Source organism: Prionailurus bengalensis, chromosome B3, assembly GCF_016509475.1.
Source record: "Prionailurus bengalensis isolate Pbe53 chromosome B3, Fcat_Pben_1.1_paternal_pri, whole genome shotgun sequence".
Classification (NCBI taxonomy): domain Eukaryota; kingdom Metazoa; phylum Chordata; class Mammalia; order Carnivora; family Felidae; genus Prionailurus; species Prionailurus bengalensis.
Window position 1 is genome coordinate 114815181 of NC_057355.1, and position 24698 is coordinate 114839878.

At 43.0% G+C, this 24698-nt stretch overlaps 1 protein-coding gene across 3 annotated transcripts in view; it reads left to right on the forward strand.

Moving 5' to 3' along the window:
• Nucleotides 1–24698, forward strand: part of RAD51B (RAD51 paralog B) — a 646020-nt gene that overhangs the window by 401860 nt on the left and 219462 nt on the right. For all 3 annotated transcript variants that reach the window (XM_043554364.1, XM_043554363.1, XM_043554365.1), the window contains exon 8: nucleotides 12287–12383. In XM_043554364.1, coding sequence (XP_043410299.1) covers nucleotides 12287–12383 — 97 coding nt within the window. The remainder of the gene's footprint in view (nucleotides 1–12286; nucleotides 12384–24698) is intronic.

A 24698-nucleotide genomic window follows, 5' to 3' on the forward strand; every position in this document is an offset into this window, starting at 1 on the left:
TAACTTCTAATAAACACAACCAGCGCTTGAATAGCTTCACATTAGTAACAGAGGACCACCTTCAGGGAGAGCATAGAGATTCTAACACTACTGATAGTTACCTCTGTAGAGAGAGGAAATAAAACCAAGATCCCACTGTTTTGGGCATCACAGCTTCGCAAGCGTCTTCTCCTTGATTCAGAAAGACATTGAGACCCAGCTTTCTCATGGAAGTTATTCCTTTACCATCAGTCTGCCTCCCTGTGGGAGGTGCACTCTCCTTCAGGATCTAAGAGTATAAAGAGCATGGGATCTGGAGTCAGTAGACCTGAGTTTGGGTCCATTTATGTGCCATAGTAAACTTTAGGCTACTCACTTTTCCTCTCTGATGTGGAAAGAGGTGTAATACCTACCTTTCCACTAGATGATAAGGAGGTTCAGATGAGATTTTGTATTTGTATATGTGTGTGTATATAGCCCCTTCATTTTTCTGAAGCAACATAGGGAATGCTTCCCTATTACCAAGTTATTTCAAAAGCTACATCTTGCTATGGGTGAGAATCGGAGCCATGTTGTGGTCTAATGGCTCTTCTGCTTACTAGTGTGAGCAGTTCCCTCCACCTCTTGGCACCTTGCTTTTGTCTCTTGTGAAATGGTCAAGAATATCAGATGTCCAGAGAAGGAAGTTATTTGAGGTAGAAAATGTGCAAGGCAGACTCTATAGGACTGGTGAGTTACCATGACGCTGTCTCCACTACTACCTATTTCATTTCTTCCAGCAGCATTTAGAATACCACAGTAGTTTTCCAGATGCTGTGCTTGAACGTGGTGTGTCTGGTTGAAAGAAGTGATTTTGGAATCACATAGATGTGGCTGCTAGCTGCAAGCTATGCAAGTTACAGAATAACTTTATCCCGAAAGTGGAAGAATAATGTCACCTACTGCCTAAGGTTGCAATAAGGATGAAAGGAGGCTATGTAAATAAGGCATTGGGCATACTGTTTGGCACCCGCTGGGTACTCAGTAAGTATTAGTTTTCTTCCTTTGGGCTACATTTGGCTCTACAGATTTTAACTTGATCAAATCACATTTATTAAAAGTTCCAAATAAGGCATGGTACTACATAGGTACTTTAATCTTAGGGTGCTAAGGGACCGTCAGGTTGGGATGAAGGGCAGAGGGAGACAGTTATGTTTGTTTCTTAACTAACAATAGTGGTATCTCACCTCCTTGCCCTGGTTCTGAGCCTGCTGAGTCACTGTTGCAGCCCCTTAGCCCCATGATCTCTGGCTGTGCCATGGAATACAGCAAAGCCCACAAGAAACCAGCACTAATAAATGGCAGATCATTTTGAGGGATTTTTGTTTGCGTTCCTATGCTTGGTCCCCTGGTGAGATAGGAAACCTTTAATAAGACTTTTCCTAAATGATGCTGCATGTGAAATGTGGATTTTTTTTTCCCTCTCTGTTCTCCTAACAAATGACCATTTCATGAGGTTTCCTTTCATTTTTTTTTTCTTCTTCTTTCCTGCTTCTCAGTACATTCCACAAAGAGCTTATTCCTCTGCTGGTTACTGATTGATGGTTCTACTCTGTGTGCCCTTTAATTTTGCAATAAACCAACAAGGAGTTGAGACCACAAACTTAAAGAGAATTGACTTATTTATTTGACTGGATTCACTGGAGTAACAGGCAGATTTAGTCATTTCAGTGTGGTCCTGGGGAGGGCAGGAGGAGTCCGTGAGCAGGAAGGCTGTGCTGTAAATAACCAGACAGAGAAGAGCTTCCTTGTTCTCCTGTTCCAAAGCAGCTGGGCATTCGTTTTGCAGTGGCTATCCCTTTCCAGGCCTGGATGGGATCAAGAAGTCTTCCACAAGACTTGTCCACAGCTCCAGGATTCTGAATTCAGTAGGACTTCAGATATGCAGAAATGGAAAGCCACCACCCACAGGTCCCACGTTCCTTTTTTTCAAAGGGGATCATGGTGATGCCCCTTAAATGACTGCAGGCATGGCTGCAAACCTACCCGGGTCACGAGTCCTTCCAGGCCTGGCCTCTTGGCTGGATGATGTCAAGAACCAAGAATAAACCTCTGCCCCAACTACCTCCATCCCTGCTGGGTCTTCACCGTAAGACCAGGGCCTCCACCACAGTGCACCAGCACTAATACCTTTTGTGAATCAATTACCAACCATGTGAAGAAGCAACTGATTCACCATTGTGTGGTGTAGCCAGTCTGCAAAGAAATGCAAACACTGCAAGTTGGAAAGCAAGAACACACTTTTTGAGTGGTCGCATGGATCCTAAGTAAACTAAAGATAGCCCTTTTAGGGTATTTAAAAACACAGATACCATTATCATTAATATTTAAGGATTGCAGCATACCCAGTGCTGTTCTCTGTGAGTTGAAGCGGAGCTGGAAAGATAACTGCCCGAATGGAATTTGTCCCAGCTGTGAGCTCCTTGCCCAGATCCCAGTGTTGTTTGTGGCTCTACCTCATTTAACCAGCTAGCTGCCTGTTCTCGTTCTGCTCTCATGTGGCAACCTTTCTTCTGAAACTCTTGTCATCACATTTTAGCAGAAGTGAAAATATTAGCAGAAGGTTCATGGCCAAGACAGAAATAGAATCCAGGAGCCTGTGTCTTTTCTTTTGCCATACCTGCTGGAGCATGGTTCCTCCCTGGACTGAAGACTCAGTGTTTCCAGCTCTACCAAACGGCATTCTAACAGCCGGCTGCTGAAAGTTTGTCTTACTCTTAAACATTTGGTACAGTTTTCCTTTAATGTGATTTTGCATTAAATAACATGGCACTTGGTCAGTCTGATACCAGCAAATGCCATGCACTGAAGAAATGGATCAACAAATGTCCACGAGGCTGTGAATTTTCCTGTCAAGAACATTTTGTGTGGAAGAACCAGCATGCACTAGAGGTCCAGACAGACCTAGTGTGAATCTGGCTCTTCTGTGTGCTAGCTACGTAGTCTCAGAAAATTGCTCAATGTCTCTGAACCTCAGTTTCCTCGTCTTCAAAATTATGATAATAATGTTTGCCTCATTGAGGTGTGAGGATGAAATGAGCTAATGTATGTAAAGCACTTGGTACAGGGTTGTATCCACAGGAAGTAGACATTAGTTTCCTCCCTTCTCCCTTCCCGCTTTTAGAATGGGGACAGGAAGGCAAAAACACGTGAAATCTCAGAACATTTACACTGTAGGTAGAGAGGTAAGAATAACATGTGACATAGAGAAAAAAATCCTTGTACCGAATTACTTGGTACCGATTCTAAAATGGGAGCATTAGGAACTGAGAGATCAGTTAGTTGCAGAGAGCATGGTTGGGAAAGACTTCATGGAAGAGGTGGGATTTGAACTGACTCTGCAAAGATGGAAGCGTGAAGAAGAGTGAAGAAGGACATTTCAGCCTGGAGCACTTGGCATGGGGATGAGAGCTGGAGTGAGTGAACCACGAGAAACAGAGAGATAGAGTGAGGATGTCATAAACCTCAGTGTTCCCACTGGAAAAACTGGCGTGGGTAGATACAATAAGTAAAAAGCTAATAGTTGTTAGGCACCTGCTAGGTATTAGGCACTGTCTTAAGTGCTTTCTGTGCTAACTCATTTATTCTCACAACAGGTACAATTGTCCTCTCATTACACCGTTGAAGAAAGTGAGGCACAGAGAGATTAAGTTATCTACCTGAAATGATACAGCTGGGTGGTGGTGGAGTTGAGACAGAGGCCCCGGGAGGTCTGGTTCAAGAGCCCACCCTCCTAACATACAACAGCAGCTTCAGTTACTGCCCAGCTTCCCTCATGAGGTAGTGAGGATCAACTGAGACCATTCTGTGAACATCCTCTGAAAAATATAAAGCATCACGGGTGCCAGCGTGGCTCAGTAGGTTAAGCGTCACACTCTTCATTTCAGCTCAGGTCATGATCTTGCGGTTCCTGAGTTCAAACCCCACATTGGGCTGTTCACTGGCAGTGTGGACCCTGCTTGAGATTTTCTCTCTCTCTCTCTCTCTCTCTCTCTCTCTCTCTCTCTCTCTGCCCCTCCTCTGCTCTCTCTCTCTCTCTCTCTCTAAATAGTTTTTTTAAAAATCTAAGAGAAATAAAGCATCACACACACATGAAATGCTGTCATTATTCTTGTTAATGACATTAGATGAGAAGTGAACATCAAGATAGGCAACGCAAAATGAGGAAGGAAAAAATTATAGGATAGCACTTCTCTGCAGTTATATTTAGCAGCTCATGTCCCTCACCATCCCCTCTAGCAACTCAGAGGCCTGACAAAACCTCACACTTCCTCTTAGGACAGCACTCTGGGGGGCCATTCCCAAGCCACCAGGGTACACACTAGAGATTCTAAAAGGCTATTTGTCATCTGGCATTGGGGCTTGTGCCTTGAGTATGATTTGCCCTTGGCCAGGACATCATTTTATGGGCCTGTAGCACATGATTGGGAGCTGGCTTGTTAGTGACTGTGATCAAAGATCTCCACTCCAAGGGCATTGCCATGGAGGGAGGCCCGTCCTCACTCATTATGTAAATATTTAGCCATTTTAATGTATTTGTTCTGGCCATTCTTCTTCTGTCTCTCTTATGTTGACTCTGTTTAATTGTAGGTTATTATTGTTTGTGTATGTTGATGTCATTTATTTAAGTATGGACACAAACAGATAGCTTCAGCTCCCAACTCCCTGCCCCCCTTATAAAAAACACGCCTTACACAATATCCCTTCTATGAGGATATCAAATAGTTTTTGTTCAAAGGCGTATCTGATGAGGCTGCTATCTTGGATATTTGTTCCTAGGCAGATGTTTTGAACTCCTTTTGAACAGGTTGTGAATGACCTTTGCTCTCATTTTATGCTACAGATTCACTTTGGAGATAGAATACATCTCCAATACCTGAATGCAATGCACCCAGTTACTGAGTTTGGAGAGCTCTTGGAATGCCATTTGCCTTAATGGCCTAGAAATACAGAAGTCAGATTAGTGTTGGCTCATCCTCCTTTGGAGGCTTCTCAGAGGTGGGGTGGAAGTCAGTGGCCCCTCTGGGCTTCAGCTCCTCCCTACTTAAGTCACTATAAGAATGGCTGGGGCTGGAGTATAGCAGAGTTGGTGTTTATCAGACTGGACTCCCCCAAGAGCTGTATTTTCAGACCCCTGGGAGCAAGTGACTCAACACAACTATTTTCTTGATCTCAAATGAGTCTCAGGAGGGGAAATCAGTCAATAGCAGCCGCCTGTGATGGACTGATCATGAAGCTGTGTCTTTCTAACCCTCCTTGCAAATAAAAAGAGGGGAATCCCCAGAGCCCAGGCGTACACGTGAATAGAAAGCACCATCAAGTAACAAAAACACCTAAAAAGGTCAGCAGAAACTCAGGGGGCTGTTGGAAATTCACCTCCCCTGCCTTTCTGTGGTGCTCAGTGGGCAGTAATGGAGTGGGCGAGGACAACCAAACAAACCACGCAAAAGCGACTTGGCCACAAGAAATACATGGTGCAGTGAAGGCTGGTAGGAAGGTTTCTTCCACATCTGTGAACCTCAGAGTCACCCAGCAATTGGCCTTGTCCATTTCCAAGCCCCAGCTGGCCAGAGGCCTATTTGGTCCCATGCTAATGGCAAAATTGCATACAGTTGGCGAGTGCACCTTTAGAACTGCCACACACTGTCGCAGTTCACCAATGGTGCATGTTATTTCCTGCAACAACCCTGAGATCACTGACAGGATGTCGCCAAGGTTGGGCTGCAGGTGGAAACAGCACACCAGGCTGCTGTTTGTGGCCTCATTACAACTGTCACCCCATTTGAGACCCGGAACCAGCATGTGTTAACCTCAGCCCCATCAGAGCCAGTGGAACAGCATGTTGACAGTGGAACCATAGCTTTTCACGCCTACACAGTAGCCACCAGCCCAGTTTCCACTGCATCCCCTCACATGTGTACCCCTGGAGAAGTAGGCCAAAGAGAAAGCCACCCTACAGTGCTACAGTTTTCTTGGATGTTTATTTTGACCAAATAGCAGGCACAGTTTTACTTCAATGCATTTCTTCTGAACTCAGTGGTCTAGACGATGGCTAACATGAGACAGAAACAGTATTATTATCAATCTCTGTATGATTGAGTGTGTGTTTGTGCAAAGCTGTGGAGATTCATTTCTCTTCATCTATGTGGCCTCATACTGAGCCAATATCTTCATCAGGGACTCTCCTACCTGAGGGACTCTCCTACTAAACAGTGTTTCTTGAGCATCGCCTGTGAATTCCACAGTGAAACCTACAACAGATTTTCCTCCAGGTCCATAGTAAGAGGTTTGAATTTTTATCGAGATTTGAAAGTATTCTCACCATAAATGCAAAATTATTTGAAGTTGTGTCCCTCATTTTTTTTTCCTCCTCTCTTCCTCAGCCACTGCCAATTGGTTCTGTGTAAAACAGATTTCTTAAGGGTAGATGATGAGAAACAATGATAAGGTGGAATTTTAAGTATAACACTCATCCTAACGCAAATTGAAATGTATAACATTTTGGGGGCACTGGATGGCTCAGTTGGTTAAGCGTCTGACTCTGGATTTCGGTTCAGGTCACGATCTTGCGGTTCATGAATTTGAGCTTGTAGGTCTCTGTGCTGATGGCACAGAGCCTACCTGGTATTCTCTTTCTCTCCCTCTCTCTCTGCTCCTCCCCTACTCATGTGTGTTCTCTCTCTCTCCCCCCCCCCCCAAATAAATAAATAAATAAAACTTAAAAAAATAAATTTAAGAAATATATGACATTTTTCATAGCAGCCTGCTACATTTAAAGCCATTCATTATACATTTTTTTCTTGACATCTATTATGGACCCAACACTTTTTAGGTATAGAGAGGTTAGGAGTATTTTCCAGAATTGCACAGCAGACTAGCGACACAGCCAGAAATAAAAGGCAGGCTGCCTGATTCCCACAACAGTGTTTTCTTCAAGTCAAATTGAAGTTTGGTCCTTTTGCCACAAATATTTTGAAAGGAAAATCCCCCACAGCCTTTCAGATTTTCCCAGAAAACAGTTGTCATGCAGACCTTCAAGCAGGCTGGAATACTAAAACCTTATCAGTTCTTTATTCTAGAACTGACAGTTGATATTTATTTTCTGGGCTGAAGCTAAAGAAAAAATGATTATTTTTTCATAGTGGAATGATTGCTAATTTCCCAGAGCTTGGCAAAATTAAGCCAGGGAATAGTAAAACCAGATCTGTGATGCTCAAACTACAATGGTATTTGGTCTGACTTTTCCTCACAACAAATACGGGGTATCTCTTTTCAATGCTGGAAGCGACAGGAAGGAGTTGGGATGGGGAGCTGTCAGGGAAGAAGCATGAGTCTGTGAGTGTGGGCCTCTAGGCGTGCCCTTGTGGGCGCTTACCCTGTCCCTGCACTGCACCCAGAGCTCCCCACCACCCCTCCTGTCCTCCCCCACTCTCCTACCCCCACCCCATTTCCCTCTCACTCCCTGCTTCTAGGCAGCAGATGGGTTGGGGCAGACACTGTCATGGTTGGGAAGCAAGAGGAGAGTTTGGTGAAAACCACTCCAGGGCCTTTCTCTCAAGCCTTGGTGATGAAAGGACTCAATGAACCTTAACAATTTCTCACAGGAAAATTCCGGCCTCTGTCTTCTTAAAAGCAGGACATTCAGCGACCCTTAAACAGAGCCAGGATTAAAACCCAGAATTTTTCTGACTTATCCAAGACCTATAGTTTAGGTAGAAAGGCTCGAGCACTGTCCTATCTGGCAATTAGGATCATTTTAGATACCAAAAATAACAGTTTAAGAAAGTGTACCTTGGGCAGATAGACCATTTTCAATGCAAACAGAAGAAAAACTTAAACCTTGCCTTCAGAACCTCTGAAAAGCAGAGCTCTGTCATTTTGAGAGTGCTAGGTTTGGCGACAGGTAGGCAGTTTGTGAGCACAGCCAGCTCACGGCCTCTGTCTCTGTTGCTTGGATGATGCCCTTTCTCTGGCTGGCCAGGGTATCTGGTGCACTGCCTATTTGCCTAGACAAACAGGAATATCAGGACAATCACTGCACCTAGCCCCACAGGCCCAATTAAAGTGATTTTGAAACTTGTCTGAATCTCTGTGTTAGATTGTAGCAGGTTTCTGCCAGAGAGTGGGTGGGAGGAAGAAGTGGGTGTTTTTATGGGCATAGAAATGCCCCAGAGGTGCCTCGTGATTCCTCCAGACCAGCCTCCCCCTTAAACTCCTGCACACAGACCTGGGTTTCATGAAGAGCTTTAGATTCCAGGCCTTCTGTGGGCCTCGGAAATGACAGCCACATGCATCTGGGGCCACTGAAAATCATGAAGAAGAGAGGCAGAATTCCGCTCAGATCACCTCAAATGCTTGACACTTTGGTAGAAGCTGAAGTTATTTACCTACTTCGCTTAGGGTTATTTCATAGCATTCGAATCCAAAAGGACTCTTGTCACAAGATTGGGCTTGTTACAGTGTAGGACTGATAATCTTGTAATTTCTGGACACTAAAAATAATGAACAAAGGAACCTAAGGTCTGGAGAAGTCACCTGCCCTCGGGTCTGAGCTGAGCGTTCTCTCTCCTCTCCTCTGCGCTGCTGCCTTAGGAGGGAGAGTGGCAGGAGGCCTGCACACCCCTCTTATCTATGCTATTGATCTCAGGCAGGTGACTCTAGTTCACCTTGTAGAAAGTGGGGATTACAAATTTTGCCTCTCACCTGCCCCCACAGAAAGTTGAATGAGGGCATGTGCCATATACTTAGCTCTTTAAAAAAAATCTGACTTGTAAATACTGAGTTATTGTTTTGTTGAAAATGAGCCTTTCTTCTGCTATTCTATCCCCAACTGACCATAAATCCATTTTTCGTCACCTTCCAAGAGTCAAATAAAAGGAGCTTCTTTTGGCCTTTGGATCTGACAGGTCTTCACCCTGATTTTTCCAGGGCTGTCTTATTTTCTCTTCTGTCCCCCATTTTCCAGTACTCACCATGGGCTAGAATATACTAAATGGCTACTCCTGGAGTCCCCAGCAGAAATACTTCTAATAGTTCACTGTCAGGTGGATCAGACTAGACACACAGTGGCCCCTAAGGTAGAATGTATTCTGGACCAGGAGCAGGGGGTGTGAGGAGGGTGTAAGGATGAAATAAAACATTAAAAATATAAATAAAAAGGAAGGTACCAGTTATTAAAAGATAACTAAAGACAATCATGAGGACTAACATTTAACCATTTACCTTTGGTCAGGCACTAATGCTGGGGACCTTATATGCATTATCCAGTGTAATGAAACCCTGTGAGTTCAGAATTATCATACCAGAGAGGTTATGAGACTTGTCCAATGTCATACTTATGAAAGAGAGAAATGGAGTAAGTGGTAGAACCCAGGGTCTGAACTCCGGTCTGACTCTCAAGTGCTAACCCTACTACTGTGCAAACTGCAGCCACACAAATATAGTACCAAGCATCAGAAGCCCCAAGCTTTCCAATGGAGCAAAGCAGCAGGAAAGCCCTTCTGAAGTGTCAGAACAAATTTTCAGAAACCAGATAGTGTTAAGACTCTGTTTATAAACTGTAGTAGTATTTTATAAGTTATTTTAAGAGTGTAGTTTTCAAGTCTCCAGATTGCCTCAGAGGACAACATGTCTATAGGCTTCTGCCCAAGTCGTGATTATTTGTAATTGATGCTATTTGAAAATGTTTCCATTCTATCATTTTACTGAACACGGGTTTAGAAAACCACAACAATTTAGTAAGATGGTGTGATTAGCAAACCCCTGAGTTTGGTTGCTATGTATCCTTTCAGTGATTTTGCTTTCTGATGCACAATTAAAAAAAAAAAAAAAAAGAGGATTATTAGCAAAACCCCCTAGGAGCTGATTCTCTTGCCATTGGAGAGTGAAATGTTTTCTCTTCCATCTAGTCTTCCATTGGGAGTGTAAATTGGAGTGAGTGCCTTCTGAGGGACGTCTGCAGTTTGGTTTTTGGTTCCGCAGAATAGAACTTAATAGTTGGGTATAACAAAACCATCATCTCAGGACAAGTTTCCATTATAGTGGAATGGTAATGAAATTGAGGGGAAAAATGAACTGAATATTTTGGTAAATGGCTTGTCTTTTAACTTACAAGTTTCTAGAGAAGACATATGGTGCCTTTACCTCTTTATTTTCTCCTGTGTATATGGTAACCTGCCTTGGAAGGTAAGTATTCAATATATATATTTTTTCATATTACTATTGCCATATCATTAGAGTTATTTCATTTTCACCAAGCCATGTTATAGAAGAATCCTCTAAAAAAGTAGAGCTTACCTATTTTGATCTCTCAGAAGCTTCACATTTTAAAAAACTAGGGCAGACAGATAACAGTGTTTTGCTTATTGGTAAATAAAACACATGGTATTTTCAGTATCTTATTGACCTGCCTTTAAATAACTGTTATTTTTCTTACTGGTATTTTAACATAAATTCTTAGCAGTTGAATAAAACTTAAGAAGGACTAAGGATTGGTAGAAATGATCAAGTACTGAAGTATATCCTAATGTAGAAAATTGTAATTCAGTGTTCTCACATTAGATCCAGTCGTCTGAAGCACGTGGCATTTACTAACTTATTAACCTATATATGGTAACAGTATATGGCTTCCATTTATTGAATATTTACTATGTGCCGGACATTATGTTAGGTACCTCACATTGATTATCTCACTGAATTCTGGTAAAAATTCTATAAGATAGGTGTGATTTTTACCTATGAATAAATGAAGCTCAAAAGTTTAAGTAACTTTCCCAAGGTGCACAGTGTCAGAGTCAGAATTTGAACCCAGTTTTATTAAACTCCAGAGCATATGCCTTATATTATAAAGAGAGAAATGGACTTCATTTTTATTCATACTCCTAAAAATGAACATTTGTTCTTGAAAGAGCAGGCTGTGATTTGACTGTATAAAGCCATTGTAATTGAAGGCATATAGTATGTGATTCTCACCAGTCCAGATGAAAAGAGGCAATACAGAAGAATATGAAGGCAAGGTTAGCAAATACTCAGCAGAAGGCTGCACTGTCTGATCATCGCTACAGCATAGCTAGAGACCCACAAGCCTAGCTGACACAACAAAGACCTTGGAAAGGTCGTCTTTGCTAATAGAGTACTTCGTTTCTTTGCCTGACCTTGCCATCATGCTCCACCTCTCAGCCCTCAATTAAACTGCCATTGGTATAGGATTTATAACGTGGCCCTGGTTCGTTCAAGAGACAGTGACAGAGGTGTGGCTGAGAAGCTGGACAATAAAGAATAGAGACAGTTTCCATTTCTGTTCAAATTAGGGTGGCAGCAAAATCATAGCTGACCCTCGGGACAGACCAAGACAGTCCAACGAGATGCTTATTCCAGATACTAAATGCCTAGTACCCTTTGCAGAAGGGAGGTTTCCTCTGAGTGACCAAGATGCTCACAGTGTTTACGCATCATGGGAACAAAATCTTGAGAAATGATTGTGGCGTGAGTCATGTTGTAATGTTCCAGGAGAGAATCTGTAGTGTATTCTTCCTTCAGGGTTCTAAACAATATAGTAAACTTTCTAAGTGAAGATTTTTCAGGAAAAGAATGGTTTCTTGGCTGAATCAAGTGCCACTGTGTGGCAGTGGATCATATGGATTTGAAATGTCATGAGCCTTATTTTGCATAGGTAGGATTATATTAATTTGTGTTTTAAATACATAGCGAGATTGGAAGTTTTTTGTTGGCGTTCAATGAATTTAAAAGAACAGTGTTGTTCCTTTACAGATGAATCTTATTACAGTTTCACAAATTTGGAACTAAAACTCTGACCTTGAGTTAATAAGGAAGACGCTGTAGGCATTCAAATTTTAAATTACCGCTTTTATTTAGCACTAGCAATGTCTTGGGTTGTGGATATAATCCTACAAATTGAAGTTTGACAAAATGTGTTCCAATGCATCTTAATTCTCTCTGGGTAGACTTCTGTTACTTAGCTAATATGACAGCACCTCTCAGTCCCAATTTACTCAGCATTGAGAAAGAATTGATTGGTGGTTTAAGCTCTAAAAGAAGCGTGTTTCCCGTTTTCTGTGTTTTCAGTGACCTATAGGTTTTGCTAGATATTCTGGACTAAAGATAAAACTGATGAAAGTCGGAGCTGGGGTTTTCCTACCTGTGTGCTTATCAGTCCTCCCCTGAACCACAGTCTGTCTTTTGAGAGCTCTAATAATTAATTTGCTCTCTTTCTTCTCTCTTCCCCCACCTTCTCCCTGTCTGTTCACAGGTTATCTTGACGAATCAAATTACAACGCATCTAAGTGGAGCCCTAGCTTCCCAGGCAGACCTGGTGTCTCCAGCTGATGATTTGTCCCTGTCTGAAGGTAAGGGATCTGTCCTAGAGGGGCTGAAATCTGACACTGACGTACAGTCCCACGGCCTCTCCTCTCTGCCCCATGTTGCGCGGGGAGATTGGGCTAACAGGCCCTGACCAGTGAACCCAGCCAGAGCCTGGAGGTTTAGCTTAGCTAACTTTCCTGGCATCCAATCCCTTCTATTTGGAGAGTCTCTTGCCCTGTCTCCAGAGGCAAGCTCCCCTTTTCATCTGAGTGAAGCACCCTCATAGATATCCATCACCTCTACCTTGAGCCTTGTCACAGCTCCGTAGGTTGCTTTGGGTCCTTAGTACGAGGGCTGGCAAACTGCTGAGTGGCTTGGTTTTTGAGATTGATGCTCACAGGTTGGCTTTCCTGGTGGTCCCATGGCAATGTAGCCTTTTGCTGGTGCTGGGTGCTTTGGGACTGGCTGAAAGTGTATACCGGCATCATGTGCTGGAGATGGGGCATTCCCAACCAGCTTTACAGAAAGATGAAGAAAAACTCTCCACGTCGGTAAATCTGCAAACTTTTCTCCACCCTCCCATGCTAGCAAAGGTCAGGCTGGCTATGGTTTACGTAGCAAGGGGAATTACACCACTGAGCCAGTGGGTGGTTTCTAGTTTTATTGAAAGTTCTTATGTGACATTTCGGGGCTCTGCTGGTTGTGGGCTGGATAAATGTGCATTAGCTGTGACAGATCCCTCTGTGCTTCCATTTTCTGCGAAGTCTTCATGAGGGAGCAGATGGGACTTGGAGGCCTGGTGAGGCTCCTGACTGCCAGGTGGTCTTGCATGGATTGGCCGCAGTTTACCATCTCGAGAATTGGAAGGACCACAGCCCTTGCTTCTCGGTGTTTTTCAGAGTGAAAACTAATTACTTGGGGGCAGCTGGGTGGCTCAGTCAGTTAAGCGTCTGACTCTTGATCTCGGCTCAGGTCATGATATCATGGTTCATGAGATCAAGCTCCGAGTGGGGCTCGTCTGTGAGGAGCCTGCTTGGGATTCTCTGTCTTACTCTCTCTCTCTCCCTCCCTCCACTCACACACACTCTCTCTCAAAATAAATAAATAAACATTTAAAAAAACCCTAATTACTTATTTTTTAAAGTTGTAAAATGCCCTGCATCCCCTATTTCCACATTCAGTGATGTTTCATCTCTTCCCCATCACCTGGACTGAAAACCTGAATCGTTTACTCTTCTTCCCTCCCTGCACTCCTGTCATCCAGTCTTCTTGGCTCTTCTTTCCAGATAATATTTTTTCCTCTGTCCCCTGTTCTTTGTAAATTTTTAAAAAAATGTTTATGGATAGTATACAATTTTTTTTAAGTAGGCTCCATGCCCAGTGTGGGGCTTGAACTCATGACCCTGAGATCAAGAGTTGCATGCTCTACTGACTGAGCCAGCCAGGCACCTCTTCTTTGTAATTTGTATTGTGATCAGCTGACTTATTAAACTCACAGTTAGATTATTTTTATAGATCCCAAAACGGCCTCCCAACTCTAGCCTCGCTGCCATTTCCATTCTGCCACCACCAAATTAAACTCTCCAAATCTGGCTTCCTTTTACTGTGTCACTTTCCTACTCAGAAATCTTGGAGTTGTTTTAGCTCATTTCCTGAGAATGGGCTTAAATCAAGAAGTCACTTTTAAAATATTCAGGAATTTGTGGTTTGTTAGCTTGAAATCAGCCAGGGTGGAAGGATTTACACCATGGGAATCAGCACATGCTAAAAATCAGGATTTTTTTGCTTTTCTTCTCTTTTGTGTGGATCAGTTTCCAAAATACCACTAGAGACAGTTAATGCTTCCTTACCCCTCACAGTCTGCCCTTTTCTTCCTGTTCCCCTTGGTTCTTGCCAGTGTCCTGGGTGAACTCCTATGCCAACCATGTTGACTTTCTGCCCACCACTCCCCACTCCTGTCTCCATTCCACTGCAGAGACAGCATGTTCCATCTAGAATAGCATTTCCCTTTTTCACTTCTACTGCTTCCTTTCTTCCCAAATTCCCTGACCCCTTCAAGATTTATTTAAAGGCCACCACTTTCACAAAATCCCCTTGTTTGTTCCAGTCTGCACTGGTCTCACTCCTTCTTCCTCCTCTGTGACCCTTCTACCTGTTCTGCTTTCTAAAGAAAAGGTCTAGGAAAACTAATTTAACTTTTCATGTTTTCCTGACTAGATTGGAAGATTAAAAAAAAAAGACTTTTTTTTAATGTTTAGTTTTGAGAGAGAGAGAGAGAGAGAGAGAGAGAGAGAGACACCCAGCACAGAGCAGGGGAGGGGCAGAGAGAGAAGGAGATAGAGAATCCGAAGCAGGTTCCAGGCTCCGAGCTGTCAGCACAGAGCCTGACACGGGGCTCAAACCCACTAACTGTGATCTCATGACCTGAGCTGAAGTCTGATGCTCAACTGATTGAACAACCCAGGTGCCCGTAGATTGGAAGATTTTTTTTTTTAATTTTTTTTCTCAACGTTTATTTATTTTTGGGACAGAGAGAGACAGAGCATGAACAGGGGAGGGGCAGAGAGAGAGGGAGACACAGAATCGGAAACAGGCTCCAGGCTCTGAGCCATCAGCCCAGAGCCCGACGCGGGGCTCGAACTCACGGACCGCGAGATCGTGGCCTGGCTGAAGTCGGACGCTTAAACAACTGTGCCACCCAGGCGCCCCGGAAGATTTTTTTAAGGGCACCGGCTATCTTGTATTCTTTTTGCATCTATGGTTGTGCCTAAGTGACTAGAAAAGTTCTAGGCTTATAGTAGGCAGTAAATAAATGCTGAATGGATACCAAAGTAAATACTTTGTAAACAGTAACCATGAGACTCACACAAAGCACCTGATTAAAAATTGTGATTTATTTCACACACACACACACACACACACACACACACACACACACTCATTTAGTCAGCCTTGAGGAGAAAAAAAATTTTTGTTTCCTTATTTAAAAACCAGCAGGGGGGGGGGGCTAGGTGGCTCTGTCAGTTAAGTGTTGGACTCTTGATTTTGGCTCAGGTTGTGATCTCACAGTTCATGAGTTTGAGCCCCATTTCAGGCTCCATACTGATGGTGCAGAGTAGGCTTGGGATTCTCTCTCTCTTTCTCTCTCTCAAAAGAAATAAACTTTAAAAAAAAACAATAAGTAATAGTACTTTGCTTTGTCTTGGCTTTCTTATCTTAAGCAAAGAAGAGGAACAAAACAGATACAAAGGAAATTGTTTTGGGGCTCCGGTGTAACTGCTTCCAGAAAATGGTAAAGGTGTGTTCAGGGCAAGGGGAGACTTACCCGCTCATCCTTTGACGACTTTTTAAAATTATGAAATCCTAGGGGCAATGGAAATAATTGATTTTTCTAGAGCTTTCCTTTGTATAGCTGAGCAGGTAAAGAGGCTATAGAAATATTTTTTCCTGAAGTCTATAATGAAGTTCCTTACCAGTAAACTAAAATGGACAATTTTCCTAGAACATTTTCCTAGAACATTTATACCTGCCTATTCAAATACATTGCAATGGTTGTTAATGCCACTATGACTGATAGGTATAAATTATTTTGTTGTCTCCAGCATCCCGTGTATCAGCTTTGACATTGTGTTATTAGCTCTGTGATCTTGGGCAGGTCTTTTGATAACTTGGGTTTTTTTCTATTAAAGGACAGGCTGGATAAATACAACATTGCTGAAGTCTTTTCTAGCTCTACCGTTGTGAGATCATGATGTGGGTCTGAAGATCAGGAGTATTCACTTGTTGGTGGGGTTTTAAAATTCTGATTTATGGTGTGGGAAGAATGGCCTTGTATTTTCCTAGATTAAGCATAATAGAAAGGATCTTCAGGAATCTTAGCATTGATACTTTGGCATACTTGTAAGAGCCTCCTCTCCCCACATTGCTCTCTCCTGACTCTAAACAATTCCTGTCTTGTCTGTCTCTTGCCCTCTCTGCCTCTCCCCCACACAGACCTATACACAAGAAGATGTGTGTGCAAACTTGTGAGAGCGAGAAACACACCGATGGGGTGAGCTCAGGGTCCACCCTGCCCTGTAATAGATTTCAGCTGCAGAGCAGAGGGCACGGCTTAAACAGTGCTCCCTTGAAAACGGTTGTAGGGTGAGAACAAGCGGCCAAGAGCAGCCAGCGATAAAATGATCTGAGTTGACCTAAGGGAAATACCCAGCAGGGGCCAATTCAGGGAAATGAAGTCCCTTCTGCTCTGATGCAGAGCAGGGAATGAATATAAGTGACCTGGCCCAACTGAGAGATCTCTTCCACCCCAGCGGATTCTGTACTATTAATATCTGCCAGCTGCAGGCCCAGAGCATCCCCCTGCTGAGATCAAAAGAGCCCCTATCTTAGCTGGAACAAGGTCATCTTCACAGAGCTGTAAAAGCAAGCCCTGACTGGCTGCAAGGACCTCTATGGGGGAGGAGAAGTCAGGAGATGGGGAGGTGCTCTCTCACGCTCCTTTAATCTCAGCTGACCAGCTGTTGCCCTCCCAGTGTTTGTAAAGTTGAGAGTTCTTTGTTTTTGTGTTGCTAGTTCCCCCCCCCCCCCCTTACTAAGTTTGTGGCTGGCTTGTTGCTTGGATCATGTTGATGGAACCATGTTCACTGCTTGGGTCCATGGTATGATTCCCTTCATTGGGGTTTCTTCCACTCTTGAATTATCCAGTTCCCAGGTGGGAGAGCCCAAGAAGAGAGAAGCGGACCCCAGAGGTCAAGGACTTTCTCTGCATTGCTCCTGCCCCATAGCATTGTGCCTGGAGAAGGAAAGAGAGGACAAATTGAATTTTCCCTATTTTTTTAGAATAACTTCTCATAGGTACAGTGTGCTTGTCAATTTTCAGCCTGCCTTTCACAAGCATTATTTCATTCTGTGGGGAGAATGGAACCTTCAAGACTTATGCAAATTGACCAAAAATCACTGCCCTATGAACCTAAGGGTGGAAATCCAGATTTCTGGTTTTATAATCTACATTGTTCTCAACCAGGCTCTGTGAATCAAAGTATTTTCCGTTTTAGTTTTTTGTTTTGTTGACAGAAACTCAGGCAACTAGATTATTACGAAGTCGAGTGACTGGTTATTGACTAGGTTATTGTGACTGTTCTGTGGCCAAGGACATGTTTCTTAGATGCCCTTGCCAATTCTTCCTGGTGGTCATCGAAAATACTAAGAGTGACTGGATCTCAGTCATAGGGAATATCCCTTTTCCCCATACTGATCAGCAGAGAAAGGATCTAACCGTCCAGCTGGCCCAAGGCTCCATGCGCTATTCTAAAGTCATCTGGGATTTGGGCAGAAGGACTGGGCTCCTGTCCACACAAGCACAGTTGGTAGGTGAGGTTGACGTATGGTGACAGTGGCTCCTGTGCAAGATTGAAGCTCTGCTCAACCTGCACCATTGGCTTTCTCTCCTCTGAGGACTTAATGGGATAGCAGTAACTTCAGTGTGGTGACACAGCCCATTTCAGGAGTCCCAGACAGCTTCATGGAAAGGAAGACATGATTAGGCTGCCATCCTGGCATTTCTAGCGTCTGGCATGTTAGTATCCTCTTATCAGCATTAATAGTTTTTGACAGATAATAGCACTCGAAAACTAAAAATTAAAAGTGCATGGATGGGTAATACAGGAAAGAACTTAAGAGAAAAAGTGGTACTTACTAGAACCAAGAGTGGTTTCTAGTTTTAGTATTGGAAGCCTTTCTATTCCAGTTGAATTGATGGCTGATTTCATGTGCAAGAGAAAGTATTTTGGGATTCATACTCCTCAAGCAACCATCCCTGCAAAAAGCTGGAGTTCCTTTGAAAGATTATATGCAAGTGCATGGCTTGTGTCTCTTTTAAAATAAATTCAACAAGCAAGAGCAGCTCAGAATGGTTGGGGCGAATCAGGGACTTATGGTTGTGAAAGAAGCAAACTTCAAAGCATGGTATGAATTTTCAAGTTTTATTTCCACTCTTGCTTTCCAGCTGGATCTGCTCTGGATTTACTGCAGGATGTTTGAAAATGTGGCTCCCTGCTAATCTCAGACAGTTGCTATGATCAATGGTTTCTTTCATTTCCGATAAAAAACACTGGTGTTTCTGCTTAAATTGTGTGTACTTTCAGCTTTATTATTATAGTTGTAATTTATTGTCCAGCATTACCCAAATTTGTAATCCATTAACCACAGACTTTGGGGTTGGTTGGTCAAGTTAACAGAACTCTCTCCATACTTTAGCTCCAAGGCCCTCCACAGCCCAATCCCAGACTAAGAATGTGCACTGGTTGGGGTAGGACCATGTACAAATGAGTCTGAGTGGAGCAGCCTTAAAAATCCACTTCTCAGGGGTATGGTGCAGGTTGGCTGTAATTATTGCTTTGAAAACATAAAGTGTCACCATGTGCCTATGAGGTTAACATTAACAACTGTGATCAGCATTGTTAACATTAACATATCTATATAGCATTTTAAAATGTCCTAAAATGATGAATCACTTAAACCACCTCAAGCAACTGAAGCATGAAGGAGAAAAGGGAATTACTCAAAGGCCACACAATAAGCAAGTGGTGGTGGTGCTGGTGCCAGGAACAGAAGTTAGAGCCCCTCCCATGAAAGCCTGGATTTGGATACTGTTGCCTCTTAGGAGTGGGTTTTGGATAAAAATGGTTAAGGGCCCTAGTGACCTTTTGACCTTTTATCCCCAAGCCACAGGACATATATCAACACACACAACCTCACATGCTTCCATTCACAAGGGACACACCACACCTACCCATGTCCCATCCTCCCTGGTATCCATGGCACTTAGCTGAATGTATATTACTTCCAACAGCTGTTCAGATGCCACGAAAGGCCTAATTTATAGAAAAAGATTAAAAGCACTAAAACCCTGTGGTGTTTAGCTAAAGAAAGCCTACTTATTATTATGTGAGGTAGGGGCAGCTAGAGTTGAGAGAGGATGGACATGGCATGCAAAGGTCTGACAAGCTGTAAATCTCAAAAGGGACAGGAGCTTGTTAAAGATGTGCAGCAGGGAGACCAGGGAGTGACAGAACCAAGGAAGAGGGATCAATAGGAGGAAGGGAACACTGAAGTGAGTCACCAGGAAGTGCTTCTTGGTCAGGAGCTCTGTTTTCCTAGCAATAGTTTGCCAAAGAGAGACACATTGGAAGCATGAGGTACGTTACGATCAAATTAGATGAACGTCAGAGAGCTTTCTTGGGGGACGGTCTTTGAGGTGGTTCATGGGAAGGCTGGGCTAGATATTTTGAAAATATTTTACTCTTATCCACAGACTTCTTCACTACTTAGGATTTACTGACTAATTTCCCAGATCTGCACATGTTCCTGTTACCATCTCAGTGTCATGAAGGCAGAAGGGACAAGAACACCAAAGCCAGTCTTGTCAATTGCTTCAACTACAGAGATGATGGGGCCAAAAGCCCAAGAATGAGATGCTGGGGAGTTGGGGGGGTGTGATCCCAGAGGGGTTCAAATTGGAAGGATTTTCTGAGGTCAGATTTGTGTTTACCATCATCAAAGAGAATTCTATACCAAATATGAGAAACCTCTAGGTCAGAGATCATAAAGAAGGGAAGAATGGCTGGTTTCTAGGAGTGGTGCCCAGAGGATAACTTAGTTTGCATCGTAATGTGGCATGAAAAACCCAGAATGCATTTGTGATCTTTGCTAGGATGTGGGGAGGATTATAACAGGGTCTGGCAAGGTGGTCTAGCCCAAGGATGGTCCAGCTGATCTCTGACCTAGGTTCAGTTCTCTCTGAGGGCTTTGCTTTTCTCCATTTTTCAGATAAGCCACTCAATAAATACTGGTTGGATTAAGCTGCATTTCATTTGGTCATACTGACATTTCCTATGCAATAGCTGAATTCCTGCATATATTAGTATAGTTTTAGAGCTATGGCCCCTCCAAAAACAACTTTTTTGGCTCAATGAAGAGACTTTCAAGTGCCTTCCAACCTGATGATTTTGTGAGTTGTAGAGCCCCTGCTATATGCACTATGTTAATGTTATAGGAAATTCAGAAATGAGCAAGATATGGTCCTTGCCCACAAGATATTTACAGTGTAGTTTGAGAATAGTTCTAAAGGAGAACATTATTAGGTAGAATGTGTGTGGTGCTTTCAGACAAGATGGTGTGCACCAAAGCTTCCAGAATTTAGGAAGAAGAACACATCTCTTTCAGCAGAGGGGAATCTGAAGGGTCCAGGGAGGAAAATATAGGAGATAGCACTTGAGGGATAGAAAGGATTTCAACAGGCAAAGACGAGTAAAGATCAGGAAATGCTATGAACTAAGGCATTAAGTTCAAAATGGGCCATGTCCTGCCCGTATCTCCTGTTACTCTCCCCCCTGTCTATTCTAGCCTCATAGCCCACACTCTTGTTTCTCACATTCACCAAAGTGTTTCTGCCTCTGCACTTTTGCATTTGCTATTCCCACTGACTGGAGCACTTGTCCATATCCCCTCCTTGGCCTCCTTTTTCACTACATTCAGTGTTGCTCAAGGGTCCTCTTCTCAGAGAAGTCTTTCTTCACCTCTCTATCTAAGATGGAGCCCCTAGCCCCATCCCATCCTCTTCTTTCTTCCAAGTCTGCTTTAATTTTCTTCATTGTCCTTATCACTACCTGACCTCATATTATAAATTAACCTATGGGTTTACTGCCTGCCTCCTTTGCTTTCATATAATCGCCTCAAGGGCAGGACTTTGTCTTGATCACTACTGTATTCTATAGTTCCTGGAGAGTACTCAGTAAATCTGGGATCTGTGTTGTAAGAAAATGCAGGATATGCTGGGAAGAGGGCAAAGGAGCCTCATTTGCCTGTGGTGGTCATTTGTAATAAATCTAGAAATGGGTTGGGGCCAGAGTTTGAATGCCAGACTGAATTTAGATTTTATGCTAAAATGATCATAACTATGCACTCTCAAGGTTATCTGGATGAGATGTGTAGGAAGGTTAGGGATAGGGAGATTGGAAGTAGGGAGACAATGAACTCATTGAATATCTAGGGAAGTGGAGCATCCATTGTGTACCAGCAACTATACTTAGTGCTGAGAATACAGAGATGGAAAAATGACATTCTAGATAGAGGGCATATCATTACCAAAGATATGATGGGAAGAGCATGGTCTTGTGAAGAGGTGAAATAATTCCTTATGACTGGGAGTATGGGGGAGGGGGGTGTATGTAGGAGAAATGCAAGGGATGAGACCTGAGAAGTAGGCAGTGTGGATCGTGGACATCTGGCATGCCACATTAGGGAGTTTATGACTTTTCCCAAAGCCCCTGTGAGAAGAATGTGAAGATAATCCATTGGCAACACGTCATTTCCTTGATCAACATGATTGATGAGGCTTATTTGAGTGGCTGAGAATGTTTCTCTTTCCTCCCTTACAGTTCCATGTGCATCCCTTCCAAAGCCACATGCTCAATCAAAGAAGATGGACGATCTTTCCAGATAGAGTAGTGCTGTTCTTTAGTCAAGGATATAGAGTGGTTGTGTTTCCATACCAGAACCTCTATTCCAGTGGTTCTCAAACTTCAGCATGCATTAGAATCACCAGGGGTGAGGGTGGGGTGGGTATTAATGTATACATTGCTGGGCCCCCACTCCCAGGGCTTCATTCAGTCAGGAGAGGGGCCAGATAATTTGCATTTCTAACAGATTCTCAGGCGTTGTTGAAACTGCTGGTCTAGGGACCATACTTTGAGAACAATTCTTTATTCAGTGGGTTTCTTATCTGTGTTAGGCACCAAGAATACCAAGAAGAATGTGTCTCCATCTGAGCTCCCAAGGAGACTAGTTAAAGAACTTTGTCTGACTGAGCAGATATCATTATAAGTTTGCTTCTAAAAACAGGTGTGTGTACCTCTGTCAATCCCATCAGTCACATCCATTCTCAGAATCTTCTCCTTCTTCTTTATCAACTGATTGCTATTACTTACCTATTGCTAGTCTGTGCTTTTGAGCCAATACATTGTTTAAAAAACAACAACAAGAACATTTAAAAACATTTTTTTCCAGTCTCAAATAACCATCTGATTCCTCTTAAATTTTTTTTATATCTACAGTCAACCCTAGAGTTTCTCTTCAGGGATGCGATAGATCTCTTCTATTTATCTGGAATCTACTACCTATTCTAAATAATTATAATCCAATGAGACGTGAGGCCTAAGCTTACTTATATTTAAGTTACCTCCTATTCAGGGACATGTGACCAGCACTTAGCACAAGCTATAGCCCATGGTCAGCCATCATTTACCACTGCTTAAGACAAGATAAACCAGAGAAGCCAAGATGGCAGCTGGATAACTGAAATATGTGTACTGGAGAATTCTGTAAGTTCAGTCCTTTCCACAATTTATGATATGCTGGAACAAAATTACTCCCTACCTTCAGGAGACGGTCTGAGTTTGATGGGTTAAATGCAGATGTGTGCGTGTGTGTATGTGTGCATGTGCTAGGGAGGGGATTCTGTGTTTCAATGGAAGACAGTGAGGTCATTCTAGATTGTGATGTTGATTTTCTTAACCATGTTTCTAAACTAATAGACCCACACAAACATCTAAGAGAATCTAAGTTTTTTTTGGAAGTATTACTTTCAGCCATAGAGGATGGATGATAGCCCAGCGGGCTAGGGATTAAGGGGACAAATTTCGTTTTGTTTTTAAATACAATATATAGATGAATGAGGCTAGAAGCAAAACAACTTAAGTGCTTCTAAGTGACAAAAGAACATGCCCCCCCGAGATAGAATAAATAATTGAAATATTTAAAAGTAGAGCCCAGGAAACAAACCTCAGTGAATAAGTGGTTGATGGAGCTTAAGGGGTAGATCCAAGGCCCAACCAGAAAGACCCACCTTGACCTTTCAGGGATCAAACTGCAACCAAGGAAAATAGCTTGTACTTTCACAAGATGATACAAAACTCAGGTAATCAGAAAAAAGAAAAAGAAAAAAATCTTGTCTTGTGGTCATTAGAAGGTAAACTCTTTGGGGCCCTTGGGTGGCTCAATCAGTTAAGCATTGGACTTCGGCTCAGGTCATGATCTCGCAGTTTGTGAGTTTGAGCCCCGCATCAAGCTCTGTGCTGACAGCTCAGAGCCTGGAGCCTGCTTCAGATTCTGTGTCTCCTCCTCTCTCTGCCCCTCCCATGCTCATGCTCTGTCTCTCTCTGTCTCTCAAAAATAAATGTTAAAAAATCTTTTTTAGAAGGTAAACTCCTTGAAGGTGGGAATCTTTGTCTCTTTTGTTCGCTACTGGATCATCACAGCCTACGATAGTGCCTGGTAATAGTAGTTCCTCAATAAATATTTGATGAATCAATGAGGCACCTACGGCTGCAAAGGAGGGGCAATCAAAGAATTAGTTGAAGCTTTAGATGTGTACTTACCTTAAAGAAGCATGAAACTGCTATTGTGATTTTTCTCACTGGACATAACATATATGCTTTAAAATTCCTCTAAAGTGTGTTCAACTTTATGTACCTGCACTGAATATGTGTGATAAATAACATTAGGCAATGCAGGGAAAGTGTCAGAAGGGAAAGAATGGGAGCTTAATAACTCTGTTTTTGAAGGGGAACTCTCCCACATTGACATCAGAGTGGTGACTGAAGTAGTTTAGTCTGATATACAAAAAGGATGTTTATTAGGGACCTACTATCTACTAGGTCCTGTGCTAGGCAGATGCTAAGGGCTAAAAAGCTCTTTACAGAGACAAAAGCTCTTTACAAAGCTCATAGTCAGGAGGGGGAAAGTGTGATGGATGAGTAAGTGAAGTGTGCTGTGATGGCTGTAGGTGTAGGATATCACTGTGGAAAGCATGCATGAGTCCTGGTTTGGGGATGGAAGCTCTCTAGGAGAGCTTTCCAGTGAGGAGACACTTGAGCTGGATCTTGAAGGATCAGTAGCAGTTCCCAAGAGGAGAAAGAGGTTGGGAAGGGAGCTCCTGGCCTAGAGAAAAGCCCATGTAATGGACTAGAGGCAGGTGCCATAGGGGACCTATGGGAGGGGTGCTGTGGCTGGCACAGAAGAGAGTGGCATGAGGTCTGTCTGTCGCGATTGGCAGTGGCCAGGTTGTGAAAAGTGTTACCCATCACACTAGTCACTTTGCATTCTTTCCTGAGGGTGATGGGGAGCCATTGAAACAAGGAAGAGGCAGGATTATTTTGTGGTTCAAAGAGATTTCTCGGGGAGCAATGTACAGGTTACAGGGAATGGGGATGAAACTAGAGAGCTTGGATTTTGATCTCTTTGAGGGGAATCACTTTTGGGTGGGAATGGAAACTTTGCAATAAGCTTTAACCATTCTAAAG